Source organism: Spermophilus citellus, assembly GCF_964194105.1.
Source record: "Spermophilus citellus genome assembly, chromosome: 10".
Classification (NCBI taxonomy): domain Eukaryota; kingdom Metazoa; phylum Chordata; class Mammalia; order Rodentia; family Sciuridae; genus Spermophilus; species Spermophilus citellus.
Window position 1 is genome coordinate 51,573,620 of NC_138197.1, and position 24,274 is coordinate 51,597,893.

The 24,274-nt window shown below is 37.1% G+C and overlaps 1 protein-coding gene across 4 annotated transcripts in view; it reads right to left on the reverse strand.

Moving 5' to 3' along the window:
- The window catches only part of ITPR2 (inositol 1,4,5-trisphosphate receptor type 2), a 502,163-nt gene that overhangs the window by 157,109 nt on the left and 320,780 nt on the right, over positions 1–24,274 (reverse strand). For all 4 annotated transcript variants that reach the window (XM_081311949.1, XM_081311950.1, XM_081311951.1 and 1 more), the window contains 2 exons: positions 4,153–4,261; positions 3,488–3,675 (listed from right to left, as the gene is read on the reverse strand). In XM_081311949.1, coding sequence (XP_081168075.1) covers positions 3,488–3,675; positions 4,153–4,261 — 297 coding nt within the window. The remainder of the gene's footprint in view (positions 1–3,487; positions 3,676–4,152; positions 4,262–24,274) is intronic.

A 24,274-nucleotide genomic window follows, 5' to 3' on the forward strand; every position in this document is an offset into this window, starting at 1 on the left:
ATTTCTAGAAAGGAGATGTTTATTGTGGCTAAGATTACAGAATCTGGAGTCAGACTGCATGAGTTCAGATCCTGACTCTACCAAATAGCTGTGTGAGTTTGGAACTATCTGTTTCTTCTTCTGTAAGAATTCATGTTGCCCTATGGGTTGTTGGAGAATTAGCCAATAAATACAAACCACCAAGAGTGGTGCCTGGGATTTAGTAGATATTTCTCTTTCCTATTGTTATGATTAGTATTTGAAATTGAAATGTGAGTTCTTCTATCATCCACCAACCAATCTTTAATAAAGTATGTTAAACACATAAATTGATTTATATAGTTAGGAAGGTAGAAATTAAGGAAGGGGCTCTGATTCATATCTCAATAATAGAAGGAGGGCTGCCAAGATAATCCATGAACTAAAATTCAGGACACTGGTGACTAAGGAAACAGTGAGAATGTAAAACCCCCAGGGGACTGGCAGGAGCCTCGGGAGGGATGCATTTCAGTCTATAATAGTGCAGGGTTCAGGATTCCAGCTAATATGAACTAGACCTCTGAGGCCAGATGGACACAGATGACACTTAGGTGACACAATGATGTACTTAATTGAAGAACCTGACCAGGGGGAAGCCTAGCAAATGAGATTGCCATAGGTCATCTTATAAGAAACTTGTTACATACAAATGTAATTTAATAATCTTTCATCAACAAATATCCATTAAATAGCTGTAAAAGACTATAGATACAAAGAATAGAACCCGATCTTCTATATTAAGAAGTTGAATTTTATTAGAGAGGGTGCAGTACAAATTAAAAAATTAAAAAAAAAAACAAGATAGCACAAGCAAAGCAGCAAGTAAGAATTAAAGAACCAGTGCTAGGGAAGTTCAGATTAGGGAGCAGTTGCCAAATGCCCCACCCAGACAAGAAAGACTATGAATGAGGAAGAATTTGACTGGGACCATTTGTAGATACATTCACTCCTGAGCATTTATTTATTGTACTCTTAGATAGAGTCAGATATAATGCCAGATATAAAGAAGAACATATGGTCTCAACTTTTAAGGATTTTTAATTTATTAGACAGAGTCTTAAGCACACAGGAAGAGGCCCAATAAAGCGGCAGTACCGCTAAAGATGTCTGCAGGTCACAGAGGGCCCTTCAGCAACTAGCAATCAATTCCGCCCAAAGGGACATGGAGTCAGAAAAGGCTTCCATGATAAATCTATGGAGGTGAAGAGAAAGCACGAAAAATAACATATTTGGGGAGCTGAAGAGTTTAGTGTAGCTGGCGTGAAAGAGAAAGAACAGAGGGGGGAAGTGGGAAGTTAGAAAAGTTGACAGGATTCAATCATGAAGGCTCTGATGGACTAGAGTAGGGAGTTTGCCTTTGCGGGGCAGGTAATGATCAGAAGCAAGGCAATAACAGGTTTTGGAAAGATATCCTTGGAAGAAATAGGGAGAATGATTTGGAGAAGAGCAAAACTAGAAGCGAGGATACTTCTTGGAAGGCTTCTCCTCACAACTCATTAAAATATAAGAAGGATCTGTAGGAGGGTTGGACAAGCAGGGGTTGAAAATAAAGTATGGATATGAAAGATGTTAAGAGGACCGAATCACAGAGGTTGATCATCCTGGGATATCCAGGAAGAGAGTGAGGGTGAGTGAGGGTAAGTTAAGGTGAAGGCTGGCTTTTGAAATTCTTTCTTTCTTTCTTTTTTAAATATTTGTTTTAGTTATAGGTGAACACAAAGTTTATTTATTTATTTATTTATTTATTTATTTTTTATGTGGTGCTGAGGATTGAACCCAGTGCCTCACACATGCTAAGTGAGTGCTCTACTGCTGAGCCACAACCCCAGCCCCTGGCTTTTGATTTCTGTGTAGACAGCTTAATAGATGCAGTGCTAGTCATCAAAAGAGACAATGCACAGGGAGGAATGGGCATGTAGAGAATAATAGTGGATTCCATTTGGAATGTGTTGAGCCTAAGACATTGTTCAACAGCTTGTAAAGATCTCTGGAAGATACTTAGATGCAGCATCTAGGACTTCAGTGAGTGAACTGAGAATCATCAGCATAGAGCAGAAATTAAAGATGTGAACATGGATGAGATTCAGTTAGGGATCAAGTAGAATAAAAGAGGAGGGTCCAAGGAAACTGGGGAATGTCAGGATTCAGGAGTTAATCAGAGGAAGAGGAATCTTCACAGAATGCTAAGAAGAAATGGTAGAAGGTGGGAGGAGAAGCTGGAGAAGGGGGTATCCCAAGACCAAGGCATGAAAAAGTCTCAAGAAAAAAAACGAAAGTCACCAGTGACAAAATGCCACAGAAATGTCAAGAAAATAAGGACTAAAATATGTTTTGGTTATGAAGGAATCTAGGAAATCTTTATCCACCTTGCCAGGAATTGAAAAAGTGGCATATACAGTTTCTGACTGGTGTTGGCTTATTCTCCAACAATATGAAGACATCAGTAAGTACAAATATGCACAGAGGATGAAGAATGATCCCATCTGATAACCCTCAGTGGTCCAGACAGAGGATTCCAGAACATACTGTTAAGCCTAAGAATCACTTCTAGAGATGTCAAGAAATCCTTCACTCCTATTGTATGTCTACATTTAATGGAGTAGCCTAGATAATTATTCAGAAACTCCCAACTGAATATCTGGTAGGAGAAGATGAGATAATTTCCAAGAAAATCCACTCAAATCCCTCCATTACCTACTGCTTCAACCTCCCTCAGAGGAATCTGTGCTGTAGCTTTAATACCATGGGAACTTTCAACACTTTTCTTTTTTCCCCACTAAGAAATATCATTGTTTGGAGATGATTTTGTTTTTGTTTTTGTCACTGTGCCATTTGCTATTCATGAGGCCTCTGTTCCTAAAGCTTCACCATTGGATGTGTCCTATAGTGAAGTTCCTGTTGTTCGACATATTCAATGGCTAGCTAAAGAAAAGTATCCCAGATTTGAATCAGATGTGGCTTCTGCTTGCTATGAAGAGGGACAGTGGGTTTCGGACTCCAATGAGTTGCAGTTGTTACATTTTTGCTTGTTCACCCAGGCAAATCTAGAAAGATCAGGTTACTGAGCAGCAGCAGCAAGGCCAGAGGGCAGCCTGTGTTTTCTGGGAACACTTCCTAGATCCCAGGCTAGCGAAGCCTGATTGCCTGTGGGCGTGGAGAGGCCTGTGTGCAACTTGGCAGGAGTTTCCAAGGGAAGTGTGTACCTTCTAGAGAAGGTGGTCAGATCCTCTGTGTGCAGGTGAGCAGATCGCTCACTGTAGCGGAATTCCTGGTCTAATGTCAGAATGATGTTTCTTAGGATGTTCTGATTTATGGAATAATTTGTGAAGTTTTGTAGCTTTTACATCAAATTAAATAAATTTATAAGGAAAATGTGAGGCTCTTCCTTTTGTTTGTTGGTTGGTTGCTATGATAAGTAAAGAAGAAATACAAATAACAAATGTAAGGCCCATGATTGATAAACAGGCACCTGTGTTTGTGAATTTCCTCCTTCAAGCAAAGCAATGCCGAGTAAAATGCCTTCTGAAAAAATCCTGTCGTTTTTGGTGTTTACTATAACATCAATGACAAGTTCCGATGCACCCTCTTTATCCAGCAGAGACTGGATATCAGACATTGAAATCCCCGTCTTATCTGAATCTTGTCCCGAAAAGCTTCCTGTGATTAGGAAAAACAAACAAACAAACTTTAACTGCAGACACACTAGCATGCAATGTTTTCAAATCCTTACAACATAAAAAATATTTAACATTGAGCCTTTTTTCCTACATAGTTCAACATAATGGAAACTGAGTTGAAAATTACCAAAGGTGTATAAAAATGGAACTTTTGGCTAAAGGTCAGACACTTGTACTTAAGTGTGATTAAATTTTTTTTTAAGAAAACAGAAAAAAAAAACAGCTTTTTTGTCCTTTATTTACACACTTGATTTACTTATTTTTTTCAAAATCACAAGGCAAAATCAATTACAATGTTCAAATCTGTTTTTTTCATGAACCCCAAACTGCACAAAGGTTTTTAAGAGTGCTTTTTAAATGAATATATTATATTTGTGCCATTCAAGTGAAATACGAAAGACTGACATAAAAAAAAATGTCATGAGAATCCTAAAATGAAAAAACAGAGAAGCCTCACCTCCCACTTGTGCAATTTTGGCATAGTTTCCTGTCAGGTGTCCATTCATACCAACTCCATAATCACCTTTGAAGTATCGATTCAGGAGTATTTTTCTTAATATGCTACCCTAATAAGAAAATAGGAAAAGTGTTAGTTATTGTGTCTTTTTCTAATGAAAGTAGAAAATCTCAGTATATTAAAATGCCACATAAGGTATATTTTATGGAAGATGTGTTGAGATATGGATATCTTAATTATATATCCAATAATATTTTCTGAGGCAAAAAATCATAAATATGTACCAAAATAATAATTTTACTTCTTATAACAAATGAAGAAGGGCAGAAATTTGGAACTTATGAATGGGCTTATGACCTAGACTGTAGAGTTGGTTTCACAGATTTACCCTAACTAAACTCATCAAACTATATATATTAAATATAAATATTTTTATATGCTGGCCATTCCTCAATAAAGCAATTTTAAAAATAAGTTTTCTTATCCCAGAAATAAAATAAAATAAAATGAAATATGGTAGATTGTACCAGAAAAATCACAAATACTATAAAAACTGGAGGTCCCAGTGTTGGTAAGAATATCAGTAGACAGAATAACACACACCTCAAGAATTAAAACACAAAGACTTAGTTAGAAAAGCTTATTAAAAGAGTTGGGGGAAAGCTGGGTATACATCAGCCACTCATAAAATTAAGCTTGATAAAACAATGAATTGTATTCAGACTCTAAGAAGTTTTACTCAAAAGACAGTGGGCAAAAGACCTTGTATTTCTTTATAAAACATGCAATTCAAAAATTCCTAAGTCTCCAACTTTGTACTGATTATAGTATGTTTTATATGTAATATTTTAAAATATAATTTCTTTCACATGTATAAGAAACACAGCCAGGCACTAACGCACACGTCTGAAATCCCAGTGACTCAGGAGGCTAAAGCAGGAGTATAGCAAGTTGGAGGCCAGTCTCATCAACTTAGCAAGACACTCTCTAAGAAAATAACCAGAGGTGGCAGGGTGGGGGGATGGGGCTGGCTGGGATGTAGCTCAGTGGTAACCCCCCAGTACCAAAAAAGAAAAAAAGAAATACAATAACTCCAAATCTCCTTTAGAGGTTATTATTAATTTAATAGAAAGAATGGTCTTAAAATACTATTTAAAGAATACTTGTTTATCCTCACATCCTCACCAATACTTATTGTTGTTTGTATTCTTAACAGCTGCCATTCTGACTGGAGTGAGGTGAAATCTTAGAGTAGTTTTGATTTGCACTTCTCTAATTGCTAGAAGATGCTGAACATTTTTTTCATATATTTGTTGATTGATTGTATATCTTCTTCTGAGAAGTGTCTGTTCATTTCTTTGGCCCATTTATTGACTGGGTTATTTGTTTTTTTTTGTTGTTGTTGTTTGTTTGTTTTTTGGTGTTTAGCTTTTTGAGTTCTTTATATACCCTAGAGATTAGTGCTCTATCTGATGTGTGAGGGGTAAAAATTTGCTTCCAAGCTGTAAGCTCTCTATTCACCTTACTGATTGTTTCTTTTGCTGAGAAGAAGCTTTTTAGTTTTAATCCAACCCATTTATTGATTTTTGGTTTTAATTCTTGCACTACAGGTGTCTTATTAAGGAAGTTGGGGCCTAATCCAACATGATGGATGTTTGGGCCTTCTTTTTCTTCCATTAGGCACAAGGTCTCTGGTTTAATTCCTAGGTCCTTGATCCACTTTGAGTTGAGTTTTGTGCATGGTGAGAGATAGAGGTTTAATTTTGTTACATGTGGATTTCCAGTTTTCCCAGCACCATTTTTTGAAGAGGCTGTCTTTTCTCCAATGTACGTTTTTGGCGCCTTTGTCTAATACAAGATAACTGTAGTTATGTGGGTTAGTCTTTGTGTTCTCTAATCTGTACCATTGGTCTACAGGTCTATTTTGGTGCCAATACTATGCTTTTTTTGTTACTATTGCTCTGTGGTATAGTTTAAGGTCTGGAATAGTAATGCCACCAGCTTCACTCTTCTTGCTAAGGATTGCTTTGGCTATTCTGGTGGGACTGCACCAACTTGGTACAGCCAATCTGGAAAAGCAGTATGAAGATTCTTTGGAAAACTTTGAATACAACAACCATTTGACCCAGCTATCCCACTCCTTGGTTTATACCCAAAGGACTTAAAACAGAATACTATAGGGGCAAAGCCATATCAACATTTCTAGCAACACAATTCACAATAGCTAAATTGTGGAACCAACCCAGATACCCTTCAGTAGATGAATGGATAGGGAACATTACTCAGCATTAAAAGAGAATAAAATCATGGCATTTACAGGTAAATGGATGGAGTTGAAAAACATAATGCTAAGTAAAGCAAGCCAATCCCCCCAAAACAAAGGCCAAATGTTTTCTTTGATATGAGGATGCTGACTCAAAATGGTGATGGAGGGGATCATAGAAGGAATGGAGGAACTTTAGATAGGGCAAAGGGGAGGGAGGATAAGGGAGGGGGCATGGTGGTAGGAATGATGGTGGAATAAGTTAGACATCATTACCCTAAGTATATGTATGAAGACACGAATCGTATGAAAACACTTTGTGTACAACCAGTGATTTGAAAAATTGTGCTCTATATGTGTAATATGAAATGAATTGCATTCTGCCATCATGTATAACAAATTAGAAAAATAAATAATTTAATAAAGAAAAAATGCTCATTATAGATACTGGAATAAAATAATAAAAACTTTCACCAAATATGTACTTTAAATTAGTTATATTTGTAAATAATACTAGGAAAAAAATCAACTTTTTGACTCCTGTATACTTAATAATAAAATGTTCCTTCATTATATAAAAAAATAACCCACACTTGTTTGAACTATTTAAATTAATGTAACTACTAAGGTGTCACTCCTATCCTGCAGGGAAGGCAGCTGATCTAATCTCTACTCTTGATTACAAAATCCAAGCCATTTCCCATTCCTGTACAGCCCTCCCCCAAGCACACCTCAATTTATGTAGTGACACGTGTCTCTTATCACTCTTTCTCTCTTTCATGCTTTGGTTCTCTCTCCTTTTCTGGTTCTCAAGCTTTGCCCTCATTTCTTTTGTTGTGCTTGCCTCTCTGTTTTCCCTTCCCCATCTGCAATTTCATCTGATCCTTGATTGCGCAATCGCTTCTGCAGATCTGAAGGCCAACTGTGTCTCCTCCAGCCTTGATCTTGCTCTCTTAAGCTCTTCAATCTGTTTCCACTTAGATTTTCTCATCTCTGACTGCCATTCTACAGGCACCTCAAACTCAATTTTCATTCTCTGTTAAACATGGTTTCCTGTAGATTTCTATTTATTTTAAAGAGATAATAATTATTCTAATCATTTAGGCTTCAAATTTACGGAATCATGTATTTACCCCCCACCTGAACTTGACAATGGTCTGTGTCTTTAGACATTATATTTTAACAAACTGAACTATGTGATCATTTCTTAAAGTTTTCTATGCCTTTCTTGGCTCACATCATTACTAATAGACAGGTCCTGTTTTCTTCATTCTACAAATATTCATTAGGTGCTGATTATTTTAGACATTATCCTACAAGAATAAGATATAACCTTCCTCTCCAAGAGTTTACAATGAGCCCTGTGCTAGGTCTTGAGTAAGCACAGTAGTTGACTCTGAGAAGGTTTCACATGCACATATGCATTTCTTTTTTTTTTTTTACATTTTTTTTATTGGTTGTTCACAACATTACAAAGCTCTTGACATATTATATTTCATACATTAGATTGACATGGGTTATGAACTCCCAATTTTACCCCAAATGCAGATTGCAGAATCACGTCAGTTACACATCCACAATTTTACATAATGCACTAGTAGTAATTGTTGTATTCTGCTACCTTTCCTATCCCCTACTATCCCCCCTCCCCTCCCCTCCCATCTTCTCTCTCTACCCCATCTACTGTAATTCATTTCTCTCCTTGTTTATTTTCCCATTCCCCTCACAACCTCTTATATGTAATTTTGTTTAGCAATGAGTGTCTCCCTTCATTTCCATGCAATTTCCCTTTTCTCTCCCTTTCCCTCCCATCTCAAGTCTCTGTTTAATGTTACTCTTTTCTTCCTACTCTTCCTCCCTGCTCTGTTCATACTTGCTCTCATTATATCAAAGAAGACATTTGGTATCTGTTTTTTAGGGTTTGGCTAGCTTCACTAAGCATAATCTGCTCTAATGCCATCCATTTCCCTGAAAATTCTATGATTTTGTCATTTTTTATTGCTGCATAGTACTCCATTGTGTATAGATGCCACATTTTTTTTATCCATTCATCTATTGAAGGGCATCTGGGTTGGTTCCACAGTCTAGCTATTGTGAATTGTGCTGCTATGAACATCGATGTGGCAGTGTCCCTGTAACATGCTCTTTTAAGGTCTTCAGGGAATAGTCCGAGAAGGGCAATAGCAGGGTCAAATGGTGGTTCCATTCCCAGCTTTCCCAGGAATCTCCAAACTGCTTTCCAAATTGGCCGCACCAATTTGCAGTCCCACCAGCAATGTACAAGTGTACCCTTTTCTCCACATCCTCGCCAGCACTTGTTGTTGTTTGAATTCATAGTGGCTGCCAATCTTACTGGAGTGAGATGGTATCTTAGGGTGGTTTTGATTTGCATTTCTCTGACTGCTAGAGATGGAGAGCATTTTTTCATGTACTTGTTGATTGATTGTATATCCTCCTCTGAGAAGTGTCTGTTCAGGTCCTTGGCCCATTTGTTGATTGGGTTATTTGTTATCTTATTGTCTAATTTTTTGAGTTCTTTGTATACTCTGGATATTAGGGCTCTATCTGAAGTGTGAGGCGTAAAAATTAGTTCCCAGGATGTAGGCTCCCTATTTACCTCTCTTATTGTTTCTTTTGCTGAAAAAAAACTTTTAAGTTTAATTAAGTCCCATTTGTTGATTCTAGTTTTTAACTCTTGTGCTATGGGTGTCCTATTAAGGAATTTGGAGCCCGACCCCACAATCTGTAGATCGGAGCCAACTTTATCTTCTATCAGACGCAGAGTTTCTGATTTGATATCAAGCTCCTTGATCCATTTTGAGTTAACTTTTGTGCATGGCGAGAGAAAGGGATTCAGTTTCATTTTGTTGCATATGGATTTCCAGTTTTCCCAACACCATTTGTTGAAGATGCTATCCTTCCTCCATTGCATGCTTATAGCCCCTTTATCAAATATAAGATAGTTGTAACTTTGTGGGTTAGTCTCTGTGTCCTCTATTTTATACCATTGGTCCACCCGCCTGTTTTGGTACCAGTACCATGCTGTTTTTGTCACTATTGCTCTGTAATATAGTTTGAAATCTGGTATCGCTATACCGCCTGATTCACTCTTTCTGCTTAGAATTGCTTTTGCTATTCTGGGTCTTTTATTTTTCCATATGAATTTCATGATTGCTTTATCTATTTCTACAAGAAATGCCGTTGGGATTTTGATTGGCATTGCATTAAATCTATAGAGAACTTTTGGTAATATCGCCATTTTGATGATGTTAGTTCTGCCTATCCATGAACAGGGTATATTTTTCCATCTTCTAAGATCTTCTTCTACTTCTCTCTTTAGGGTTATGTAGTTTTCATTGTAACTACTAGAACTAATAAATGAATTCAGCAAAGTGGCAGGATATAAAATCAACACACATATGCATTTCTAAGCCATGCTCATGGAACAGACTGACCTGTGCACGGTGAACAACATGTCCTAAATGCTCTGTGCCATGAATTTTAGAAGACATTCAGTGATGGCAGGTGTTTATCTTTATAGTGACTTTTATTGATTTAATTCTTGGAACGCAAACACCTATAATGGCTCTTTATTTCATGTTTTCTTCCTTGAAGACTTTTCCATATGGAGTGTATTAAGTAAAGGAGATAACTAGTCTCACAAGAAGTAGTGAGATATAAGAGCTATTCCCTCACTGAATACATCTCTACTTTTCCTTATAAAACGTAAGAAGGCTATCTGGAGGAGACATGAGAAATGAAAATGGTCAATACCTATGATGTGTGTGTGTGTGTTTTATGAGAAAGTCCTTTGAGTTGAATTAGTACTATATGGCTGAAGAATAGTCCTTTCAAAAGGGAAAGAAAAATAAAACATTTCTTTGGAATCAAGTGGGCTTTTCCTGTGTATCTCATTATAGCAGAAGGTGATGCCTTTAGACTCATTAACAATGGGGTTGAAGTTATAATTGGGATGAAAAACATGAGCTCATATGAACTGAAGCGCTGGTTTGTACCCAGGGTAGTACAGTTTGCTGACCTAATCTCACCCCCACAGATCCTGCATGATACCATTTGTGCATCCCTAATGAATATAACTGTCAGGTGGGAAGATCCAGCCTCTTTTTTTGAAATTGCACAGGTCAAATCAGAGTTGGTGTCTGGAAGACAACCTAATATGGGTAGAGGCCTGGATCCTTATGATCTACTTTCGTTTTAGTCTTTGTAAGGATCTTACTCACTTCTTTTAATCACACTATTCCAAGAAACAAATATCATTTTATTAAAAAAGAAGAAAAGTAAAACTACTTCTTACTTTTTAAAAATTCTCTGTAACTTGTTAGAAGAATAAACTGTTTAAAATCAATCATGGAGCAGAACTGTCCTGCAGTAAACTAAAATAATGCTTATATTTGTCAATATTTTAAAGTTTTCTTCAGGAAAATAAAATCACAAGTATCTATCAGAATGATAAACACCAAAGCCAAATGAGCAACATTCTTCTTATGCAATTCTAGCCTCATCAGATTATTTTCTAACTATTCTGTGTAACACTCAGAATATCATAGAAAGGGTGGCTTCTGTCTATCTCTGTTCTTAATGCTGCAAACACTGGGGGCTCTTATAGAAGTTACCTCACCACTCTGGCCTTCTTTCCTTCAATCAAATGAAATTATTATAGCACCAACTATCATAGGGTTTCTCTGGCATTAAATAGTTAAAATTACATAAAATATTTGGGACAGTTCCCAGCATGTACAAAGTGTTGTGTAAGTTTTATGTATCTGATGCTCTCCATGCTAGTATTAATATTATCCAGATCATAGAAGAGCTTATAACTTCATCCTTTCACATACTTCTTCTCACTTTATACCAAACCTTCCCACAAAAGTAAAATAAAGATCTAACAAAAAAAGTAAAAATAATAAATGATAAATTGCCTAAGTTTTCCAATAATAGCCAGTCCTTGGAATTAGATATTTGTCGGTCTAAAGCATGCATATAATAATCAGTCCAAAGCATACATATATTTCACTATATAAGATGAATCTTATGCTAAGTGCAGTGGTGCACGCCTGTAATCCCAGCAGCTCGGAAGGCTGAGGCAGAAATATTGCGAGTTCAAAGTGAGCCTCAGCAAAAGTGAGGTGCTAAGCAACTCAATGAGACCCTGTTTCTAAATAAACTACAAAATAGGCCTGGGGATGTGGCTCAGTGGTCGAGTGCCCCTGAGTACAATCCCCAGTACCACCCCCCCTTCAAAATGTATCTTACAACTTCAACTAAAGTTGGAAAAAAAAAAAATTCTACATTGGTTCAAACATAGTTTTCAAGTCAGACAAACTCTGGTGCTAAAACCAAATGAGATGTAGATTGAGCAGGATTCTGCTGCATCTTAATCGTTCTCCCTTAAGAATGGAAAACTCCAATAGTGCCACATCACCAGTTCAGCAGAACCGACTTATGTTGTCATTTATCAAGTTCTGATTTGCTGGATGAGAAGCAAGTCTGTGTCACAGTTTGCCTTGGGGCTTCCTGGTGGCCTGTGCTGCTTGTGATGGGTTACTGTGGTGGTTGCTTAGATGTGAGTCATTCCCCCCAAATTACTTTAACTCAAATAAAGTAATTGTAGAACCCTTGTCAGAAATCCTGGTGCCAGCACTGTAAATGATTGTCTCAGACACAATTTGGGAACTTCAGGAAAAAACTAAAAGCACATTAAGCTATTTTGAAAAGAATTCTACTACAACTGAGAAGGTAGAACTGTACTGGTTGTTCAAATCCAAAATGAATTCCTGACTGGGCCTCCCACGGAAGGTGTCTTTGTTGGGTTAGGCCAACTAGCCAGGAATGTTCTTTACAGTCTTTTCAGTGTCAGAGTCAATCCCAGGCCACAAGACACTGCTTTTAGCCAACGTCTTTATGCGAACACATCCCAGATGTGCTAAATGCACTGTAGCCAAGATAACTAACAACCACCTTCTGAAATTACAACAAAATATCTCCATAAAAAGACATCTTTTGTGGCCAGAGAAGTCATGCTGACAGTCTGTGAATATCTAGGAGAATTGGTTTTTTCCTGGCCACTCCCTGTTGAGTCCGATGTATCAAAACTTAAGCAACTCAGAAGTTACAGCCTTTCATGGATGGAAAGGATAATAAAAAAATTATTAATCCTAGAAAGGACTAAAGATTTTCTTTTGCTTTTGAGAAAGCATAATAATGTTTGCCTTAATAGAAGTTAATAGCCTTAGGAATGAAGACTTCAAGGATGTAACATTTGAAGAACCGATTTCACATCTGTTCCCATCCCTTTGGGAAAATACTCTATTTTTTTTTTCCATTGTGGACAACATAATCACAACATTATGAAGAAGGGACACCCTAACCAGCAGTTTAAAAAACTAAAGCCTCAAATGGAAATTCAAAAGAGAATAAAAATTACAAACTAAAGATGTTTAATTTAGGATTTTTCCTTAAAGATTATTGTTTAGCTACTAATCAGCTTGGTCAAGATCTGTGAGGAGGTGATTGTATGTGCCTCTACTCCCCACAGTGTCATTTTAACATTAAATGAGGTAGTTGCATAATTGGTGTTTCCATAATCTTTTGATTTAATGATAGTACATCTGATTAGATATTTTCCCACATTTGAATTCCCGGGGGGGGGGGGAAGGTCCATATCTCATTTTAAAGAAATTAATTGTAATAACTGCAACCAGGCCCATCATTATAATCAACTACCTCTTTAGGGAATTGCTTTGAGGACAATCTCCTATAACGTAGATTTCTAATGGTTTGGATGTCTTGGTCTCAGTCCGAGAAGTGGGTGCCCATCTCTTTCTCTGTTGCTTTTGACCAGCTATTTTAAGATGAGAAACACACATTTCAACAGCAGTTGTTATATATATTCACAAGATGTTCTTCATCAGCACAATGATAATCATTATAATCCTGAAAAAACATATGGATGCCTCAACAATGCTACTAAAGGGCCTTGTGAAAAAATAAAAGACTGGAAAATTTTAGAACAAATTATTCATGTACCACAATGGAAGTCTACTTCCAAATTCCCTCTCTCCTTGTTTTTTGCAATCATAAAGACATTCGTTACATTTCTACCATGTGTCAAGAACAAGAATGGGGGTACAAAAAATAATTCTGCACCATGTGCTAAAGCAATGTTTATATATGTATAGCTGAGACACTCAGTACTGGTTTGCAGTTTAGATAATCCTCATCAAATCATTGAATTCCATTTGTGAAATTTAAATGTTTAAATATGATCATGTTTAAGCATTTTATTGATGATGCTGGGTATGAATGACTTCAGTAATCGATGCAGGTTTATCAAATATCCAAGCCTCAAGGTAAATGGGGTAGCTGAGTAGGCTTTATTAGAGAATGATTCTGTGCCCCATAAACAATAAGGAGTGAAGGAAACTGTATTTATTTTATTTGGGGTATAATAAAAGTCTTTCTGTATTTGAATTCCAGGAAGCATACTGAATGACATCAAATTCAACAAACTCTCCCACCTCAACCACTTTACAAACAGGGTCTGTTTAAATTCAAAAGCTAAGGCCTTATGTAACCCTTCACCAATAGTACTTGAGAATGAATTTTATTGCTTGTATTGTTTAGTTCTCTGAGTAAGCAATATTCATCTCATCTTCAGAACAGAATGGTAAAAAGTTGAGAGGAGAGTAAACAAGCAGAGATTTGCAGACCAGCTTTAGATATCATTTCCTTACTGAAGAAACACTACCAGACTCACACATCATAAATCCCTATCTCATAAAATTACAGTCAACTGGCAGTGGCACACAACACCAGAATCAAGCCCATAATCCCCTGGTACACAGCAGATAAACCTACCAGAATACTATCTGTGACTGAAAAAATGGAGTCCATGCTGCCAATGTGAGCGTGTGCACACACCGAGGGCTGAGGAAAATGGAATTTCAAGTAGTAATTTCAAAGTTTCTGCAGACTGTGTTGCAATGAGTTCAGTAATGGACTCGGTTTACAGCAGTTCCCAGAGAACTCAAAAGTGGGAAAGCAGAAGGCAGGAGGAGATGGGAATAAATGACATAACTGACATTGATCTGAATAACAATATGAACTGCAATGGAGAAGAGGTCTTCCTCCTGGACAACAGAAAAAGGCCTCTTCAGTTTGCTGTGTTAAAGCTCTGTCCTTGGATGCTATGTGACTCCACAATGATGATGTTTCATGATGTTTAATTAATTATTTAATTAAACATCATGAAATTAAACATCAATTAATGATGATGTTAAATGATGTTTCCACAATCATTTAGTAAAGGTTGATACATGGGTACAACTTTGGCAGGTGGTGTGACAGGAGGTGAGGAACAATACTTACAGGGAGGTAAGATCCTGCTCTATACTGACTTCCTGTCCTGCTCTATATTTACTTCCTGTTTCTATGGAGTCTCTTGCAGTCCTTCGGCTCCAAGTTGGGATCTCCTCATCTATAACTAAGAGAGTGCTGCTCACAGGGCTGTGAGAGGGGCATCTGCCTGAGGATAGCTGACAAGGAAAAATGTGGTGGAAGATACCCCACCACAACATCTCACACACACACACACACACACACACACACACACGCACACACACACACAGCATTCAAGAGAAAGACTTCGCCCTAGAAAGATTCTACAAAGAAATTGTGTCTAAAGGACAGGGAGTATTACTTATCAATCAATGCAAATATTTGACAAAAGTAGGAAGCTGAATTTTAATAAATTCAACAATTAATTTTAGGATCTCCTCACACAGGAGAAAAATATTTATGGGGTCTGAAATGAAGAGTTCTACACAGGCTCAGCTTCTAGCGGATGTATCAAGAATTAAATAATGCCTATATACAGTTTAAGATATAATAAATTCAATTTATAAAAGCTTCTTGCATTGGAAGATGGTATACTTTGGTGGAAAGGATACTATTTCGGAGACCAGTGGACTTAATTCAGATCTGGGTCCAGCATTTATTGGCTTTGTGATGGCAAGAAATATACATAATTGCTATGAGACTCAGTTTCCCCACCTCTGGATAATAATATCCACACTGTAGGATTAAAAATTATATTTTTGTTCTTAGCCATAAGTGCTAAGTAAACAGATGCTATTATATTGCATTTAATGATTAAAGGGAAAAAAGCTTCAGTCTGGGGAAGATTTGTATAACTGATGACGTATATTGGGGTATGGCAATGCTCAGTGGCACAAAAACCAGCACAGCTTTTTTGGTTGACATGAATACTCAGTTCCGACCTTCTACAAGTTTTTAAAAGAGCAAATTAAATACAGCATTAATTCTGTAGATGATTACTTTGAAGCCAATTTGATCAGCAAGTTACAGTTTCATAAAAATAACACCTACACATCAATAGGTTTCAACCACCCTGGTAAATGTACAAAGCAGATATCTTCAGAAGATAATTTAGATCAGCTTTTCTTGAAGCAGTGTTAGAAGGAAAGCCAATATTTCACATTCTGCAGGAAAAGAGCTGTTTTCCCTTCTGATATTTATTTTTAACCTAAGAAACATATCAATATATTAAATATATTTATAAAGTTATCATCATGCAATGATGGTTCATTAGGAAGTCTGTGCTTCCTAACTAGTCTTCCTATAACCACATGTTGCCCCTTTTGCCTCTACACTCAGCATTCAGGGACTTGCAAAACAACATAGGGCTACTACTATTCATGACATCTGAAGGTGAATGCTTACAAATCAATAACTAAAGCATACTCTCAGAAAAGCAGGCAAAGGAATTAAAACTGGCATTTCACATACATAAATATGTATTGGCAACAAGTGGGGAAAATGCTCATATTCTTTGACTAATCAGGGAAGATTATTAAGATTATTGAGCACCATTTCCACACACAATAGATTGGCAAAAATTAAGAAATAATACAAAATCAAGTGCCACATAGGACATGAATGAAGAGAGTGTCGCAATGCAAATTGGAACAACCCCTTTGGAAAACATATTGATATATGCTTTCATCCAACAATTTCACTCACAGAGAAACATGTGCCCAAGGAGACCAACAGCATCCCATCCAGATATTAGAGCAAGAGCAAAACAACAAGCAGAAATCACAGAGAGTCAACCTCAAATAACCACTGATGGGAAAATGAACAGATACACATGACATATCGCCAGCATGGAATATAAACATGAATGAACAAGAGCCTCACAACAGCATACACAACCTTGGTGAATCTTAGAAACACAGTATCTAGAGGAGGGGAAGTAAGCCCTAGAAGATATGCAGAGCACTACTACAAATGCAAGCTTCCACTAGTCTCAGAAGGGGAAGGCCAGAGCACACAGGCAGACACAAGTGCTTGGGGACAGCTGGCTGGAGGATTCCTGGGTCTTCACTATATTATTATGCATTATAATTTAGAATTATGTTGTACACATTGTTTCATAAAAATTCAGTATGATATTTTTTAAATATAAATATTTTATCAAGAAATACCAGGTGTCATGATAAGTGCTTCCCTCACATAATGTCCCATTGATTTCCACCTCCCTGAATACAGGCTAAAACCACAGCATGGCTTAGATGAAGATTTATGGTCTAACACCTATGGATCCTGAACCACTGTTGTCATTGTCCTCTGAACCAATCTACATCTCCCTGATGCCACTCAAGCCTTGGAGGATCCCATTACACTCCCCCCTGCTTCAAGACATTAGCACAGGATATTCCCTCTGCCAGGCCTACTTTCAGCTCCTGCCCTCCCAGCTTGCTTGCTTAAGTCCTGATCAACCTTCAGATTTCAACTCACATGTCCTCCTTAGTCATCCTCTCCAGGCTTCCCAAGTCAGCTCCCACTAAATCCTCTCATTGCACTACATACTTCCCTATATACTTCAGTTTTATATTGATTTACACCAATCTTTCAATGACTTCCATTACTTCTATTAAATTATAAGTGTCATGAGGATAGGGACTGTGCTTACTTGCTTGCTGGCTTGCCTTTTTGACTGACCATCGATTTCAACACCTAGCTAAAACTTAACACATTAAGTTTTGAATGAACATTTGAATCAATGATATTGAATGAGAGATCACTACATTTACTAACAAAATCTGGTGCCAAGGGCCATCTATTCAAAGATGCCCGATGTATACTGTATATTCTCACAATGATGTTACTGAAATATTAAGTATTTTTAATACACAAACTCATTTCTCATGGTTATAATCCTGAAAGAAGGAAGTTGTGTTGGAATCTAAGAAGCAATATATGTGAACGCTTAAAAATTAAAGACGGACCATTCCAAAATTCAGTCTGAAGGACTGGAAGGTAAAAATGTTAATAAGAGCACACATAGCCTAGTGCAAGAGAACATACTCATGTGAACATGTATTAGTCTAGTCCAAGTTCTTCCCCTCCTGGAATAGTCTATTGAATTTTCATTTCTTCCTGAAAACACAAACCATCTTGATGCTGTACACCATGGAAGGATCTAACTCAGCAACCTCGTTCCTAATATTATGTGATTATCACAAAGAGATATGAAGTTACTATAGCCACTTTTTTTTTGTTGTTTGGGTGTGTTATAATTTATTTTAAAAGATAAAATTAAAAAACAATTCTATACTACCTCATTTTTCTCATGAAATAACCATTTCATCTTTAGTGTCTTATACTACTAATTAAATAGATCATATTTTGATCATCTCTTGCACAATTTACACATGAGACCATGTTTTTGCCTACATTAATGTAAGTGATTATTACTCTCGTGAGCTCCTAATTGAGTTCTATATGTAAACCATAATTTTCAAAGATTTTACAGGAAGAAAAAAACCAAGACAATGACTTAAAAGTAATGAAAAATAGAAATCCCCTAAATTTCCATCAACATTTCAAAGCGCCAACATAATTATTACCAAAGTGAGGTCTCAGCTCAAACAATTATAAATATGCCAAGCTAAGTAAAGGGAAAATGTGGCAAATGCCTACCTTAGGAATGACCTTTTTGAGAGTCTTTGACTAGGCTTATTACAGTCCTTTGAATACTATTTTGAAAATCACTCTGATTCCCTGTGGCATACACCACAGCAGATATTTCACTGCTTTAATATGTCTAGAGTGACACTGGCATCCAGGGCACCAAGAGGGTAAAACTCGACTTTTCCTAACAGTAGAGCAGAGCACGCTGGCTGCAGTGGAAGCGCAGGCGCTTGCTAGCACTGTGCTGGCATCTCTGCCTTATAAATAAGGATTTTCACAGGCTTGACAATCACCTGTTGAAATGTGCTTCTCAAAGAAACAAGTGGGAAAAAAAAAAAAACATTCACACTCTGAAAGCTTAAAGTCTTCAATAAATTTGATTTGAGGCAAACCATTTTGTGTGTGTATGTGGCGCGAAGCTAAGCGGGCTGGTTTCCAGGGATTAAACCCAGGGACTTTCAACCACTGAGCAACAACCTCAGGCTTTTTTTTTTTTTTTTTTTTTTTTTTTTTTGGAGACAGAATCTCACTGAATTGCTTAGGATTCCACTAAGTTTCTGCGTTTGGCTTTGAACTCGTGATCCTCCTGCCTCAGCCTCCCAAATCTCTGGGATTACAGTCGTGCACCACTGGAAGCCTGTTTATAAATCGATTGTTTTAAATTAGTAAACTGTTCAGAGAAAGAGAATTATTTCAGTGAACTACAGGTTGCTAATGCTGATCTAATACTCCCAATTTGGAAAAGGGTAAGTCAAAGAATCTCTTTCCCCTTTCTCCCTTTACAATGTACGGGATGGAGGGGAGGCATGGTCGTGATTATCCTTTTAGATATGAATGCCTATATTTTAAAAGGTATTTATGAAGTCAGTGAGGTACTAAAATCCTTGTTTTCTTTCCTGGGTACTGATAAGCCTGTTCACTCTGATGAACAAGGGAACAAGCACACCTCCCCTTAGGGTTCCCTGATTCTAACACACACCTTTTTCTCAACATTTTAACATTTCTGATTCTAATTCACAGTGTGTCACAGATTAATTGGCAGTATGCCTTTTCTTTCCAGAGATACACGAAATTGTGGCATGTCTTCCAGTTGCTTATATATTAGAGTTGATGGAATATATTGAATGAGAGGGCAACCATTTCTTCTAATCTAGCGTTGTGACACTGATCCCACGGGCTGTGGCACCACTCTTATGTCCCTTTTTTGGTTAATATAAAATAAGATGAAATCATTGTGGGATTTAACCTTTGTAATAAAAAAATTTTTAGTTTCTCCCTTTTTCATGCTACATTTCTACCTAAAAGCTCAAGTCACCACCATCTTCAGTTTTTGATGACATATTCCCTGAGTTGAGCTTGTATAAAAATTAGAAAGGAAAATGACCACATTGATGTATATGAAAAGTGTATTTATCCCACACATCAAGAGTAATGGAAAAGAAAATAACCATGTGAGGTGCATTTAACTAATTTATGAAGCCTAGATAATATTTCTCTCATTTGAAGAAATCACCCCTTAATACCACTTTACATGCCCAAGGATGGCTAGAATAAAAAGGAGAAAAATGACAGATACTAGTGAGGATGCAGAGAAATTAGGACTCTCATACACTGCCAATCAAAATATAAAATGGGACAGCTACTCTGGAGAACTGTTTGGCAGTTCCAGAAAATGAACAGAGCTATCACTAAGAACCAACAATCCCACTCCTAAGTATGTACCCAAGAGAAATTAAAACATCCACCTAAAAACATGTATGTCAATGTTAATATCAGCATTAGTCATAACTGTCAAAAAGTAGACACAATCCAAATGTTCACCAAGTGATGAATGGTAACCAAAATGTGATATAAGCATAAAATTGAATATTGTATGTCAACAAAAGGATAAACATACTAATATATGCTACAATATGGATGTGCTTCAAAACATTGTGCCAAGTAAAAGGAGGTGTCACAAGAGCCTGCATACCATATCATTCCATTTATATAAAATGTCAGAAGAGGATAATTCATAGAGATAGGAAGATTAGTGTTTGTTAGCACAGTAATCCCAGGGCTCAGGAGGCTAAGGCAGGAGGATCACAAGTCCGAGGCCAGCCTCAGGCAACTTAGTGAGTCTCTGCCTCAAAATAAAAAAATAAAAAGGTGGGGACTGGAGTTGTGCCTCAATGGTAAAGCACTTGCCTAGCACATATAAGGCACTGGGTTTAATCCTCAGCATCACATAAAAATAAAGGCATTGTGTTCATCTACAACTAAAAAAAATAGTTTTTAATTTAAAAAAAATTAAAGAGGGCTGGGGATGTGGCTCAGGGTTAAAATGCCCCTGAGTTTAATTCCCAGTCCAAAAAAAAAAAAAAAAAGAAAGAAATAAAAAAAGAAACAAAAAGAAAAAGAAAAATTAGTGTTTGCCAGCAACTGGGGATGGAGAGAATGGGAAGTGACTGCTAGAGTTTGGGGTTTCTTTAGGGGTGACAAAGATGGTTCTAAACTTAGACATTGGTGCTGGCTGCAAATCTGTGAATATACTAAACACTACTGAATTGTACATTCAAGCAGGGGGTATTTTATGATATGTGAATGTCTCAATAAAGCTCTTACAAAAATAGAAAATAAATCCACTAGATCAATTAAGTAAAATCAACCCTTAAATGATTTTAAACTACATCTCTTAAAGAAAATAATGTCAGTTTTGTCCAAATTTTTACTAAGCAGCTGAGCTGTTATTTGCCACAAAGTTCCTGCACTGAAGTACATCTGTGCAACAGATGTAGTATAAAGGCACATGTTTTGAATGTTACATCTGTTAGTAAAATGTAGCAAGGCTCAAACTGCTAATTAAATATGAAATTGTATGTGTCAATTAGGAGCCAATTTCTTGTTAAAACTGCCTAATGTTAAGGCACAATAAATGGAGCGAGTGTCTGGGACTGTCTTGACCTGTGTGGGAAGGCAGCCCAGAGCACTGAATACAGGCTAGACAGTTTCCATGGATACCTCACACAACCTGAGGTGTAGACACTCAAAATTATAAACGACTTTATGGAAATCATGCTTTGCAAAATATGTTTTTAAAACGTTAAACAAAAATCTGCATCTTCCTGAAGAAAGATGCCCAAATTTATATTATTGATAAGGTTTTTGGGGGAGAGATAGGGCACATTTTTTAAAGGACAGTTTTTAAGTTCCTTTAGAATTCATATTAAGAGGAGACACATTCAAAATATGTCCCTCAACATCAGCTTTATGGTAAACCTCAAGAGTTTAAAGATATTTAGCTTTTATAGAAACCAACTACAATGAATTATTGCAGCTGAGCTTAATTAATTTGTCCACTGCATACTAATATGCTGGTCTTTCCAAATAAATGTACACTGTAATTACAACCAGGGGACTCCACCCACCATCCTTCTGCTCCTTCCCATGAAATATGACTACATATCTTCCAGATGTAGCATAAAAGCCTCAGTATTATTTGCCAACCATTTTAGAATTAAACAAAGCATGAGAAAGACACATGGAGCTTCCATAAGAAAAGGAGACATTTCCCACACCACTTTGCCTAGAAGACCCGAGAGACACCTGCTTATTTACTAAACCTTTAACAGGTTAGAGAAGGAGGATAAGACACTAAACCTTTAACAGGTTAGAGAAGGAGGATAAGACAGTCACAACACAAGCCACTTTCATGACCCCAAATCACTTCCACTATTGGGCAATCAAGTCCTAGAACTCCAAAGATAATTAGCATGCACAGAAATGCAGCTGTATTCTTTGGGACCACTCAATTCAGGCAGTACAGGAGGACCATCATGAGTAAGGAAAAGGCATGAATTGTTGTAATAATGAGCCAAATGAATTAGTAGATTTTAATCAAATTAAACAAATACTAGATGATGTATCAGGACAATTCTGCAAATATCACCTCTTATTTCACCGCAAGCTAACACCTGGCTTAACAGCAGGAGTCAACCGTATTATGCTCTTCCTGAATAATTTTGAAGCATGTGCATTTATTCTAACTTGATGTGAAATAAAGACAATGTTTTGGACAGATTAGAAAATGTCCACCAGAAGTGTTGAGGGTAGGAATCGGTGCTAAAAGATCACAAAAGGAACTCAAACTAGAAAAATACCTGTCTTAAAAGAGAACCCTGCATTAAGTTTTCTGCACTGTTGCCAACTCTATCTTGATTCTCCTCCCAATTTCTTCCTGTTTTCAGTCTCTTTTCATCTGAGCTCTAGCCAATCCCTAGGGATCTCAACCAGCATGACCTTCTTCATGGGAGTAGTGGCCTTCCCACATGTGTGCCTCCTACCACTCCCACCACCTTCACTAGTAGCTCTGCATTATTCTTCAGGTCTCAGTTTATGTCATTTTTTTGGAAAGAACTGTTTCCTGGACAGCCCTGCTCTAACCTATCCTGTATCCTCCAGTTACATACTCTTGCCACAAACCTTCAGAGTAATTAAGAGAAGGAAATTAATAAATTTCCTTCCTAACCATGTGGTTGATATCTGATTTTCTCACTAAACTCTAAACTCTATGAAGGTGTAATAAATTATTCATCAGTGTATGTCCAGAGATCATTGAACAGACGTTCAATAATTTTGATGTATTTTTTCTATTTCTAAATACTTCTATATTCTATCATTTTCATGATTTCCTAATAATAACTTGTTTTCATAGAATTCAGATTCTTGTCATTTAATGTATGCAGAATCAACATACAGACATGCATGTAACCATATTTGGGATATGTGTAGGGCCAATGTGTAAATACCTGGTAGGTGGTAGAACAGTGGACATCAATATGTCCACTCTAGTTACAAAGTCTTGAAGCCTGAGCCATGTCTGTTTTCCACCTCCGTACTCAGGCTCCAACACTTTCTTCAGTACCAACCTCGTACCAACCTCCTCTATGCCTTTCATATAGTTTACCATACTTGACACTAAAATCATGTGCTCTGTAGCTTCTGTCACCTGGAACAACCTCCGAGTACATCTTTGCCTTATTTACTCTTCATCTCATTTCAATCTTCAGATAGAAATATCCCTTTGTCCTTGATTCACCGCTCAATGGACAGAATAGGGAAGGATTTCTAGCTTTAAAGCACTTGAGTGGTCACGTTGTAAGAAGACACTGCAGTTTCATGAAGCACGGCATGCTGCATGTATGCCCAGGGGATTTCAGAGGTTATGAAAGCCATTTCCATCTTGCATTTTAAAAGTCTCTGCTTACATCAGAATTAAGATTCATTATGATATTGCCATGGTACTAACATTTTAACCCCTTGAGGAAAAAAAAAGATTCACATAGTATTTCCTCCTGGAAAACATAAAATGTCTTAGAAGAATCCATTATCAAAGATACCATCAGATATCCTTGCCCTATAAGTCTGTATTTATCAACACGAGAATAAATGACAAACTCTAGTTTACTGCAAGGAGAGGCCACGGGCTGAAGGCTGGCCACCTGGTCACAAAATCCTCTCCCTTTTCTTCTGAGTGCATAATCAGACTACACTTACTTGTCTCTGCCCAGTAAGGTGGAGCCACGTGATTGAGTCTGAACAAACTGAAGATAAGCAAAGTACCACTGGCCTCACGTGGGAGTCTTCTTTCCTCTGCTGTAGCTTGATACAGTACAGCAAAGCAGGCTCAGAAGACACAGAGCCCAAGATGGACAGACCCTGGATCGATAGGGAAGCTGGCTAATAGGAAAGCTGCCCTACTAGGAACATGACACTGGAATTTTAACTTTCATTTTTTAAACAGAAGTAAAATATAATTATATTAAGAATCATATATAATTATGATATTAATATACAATTAATTAT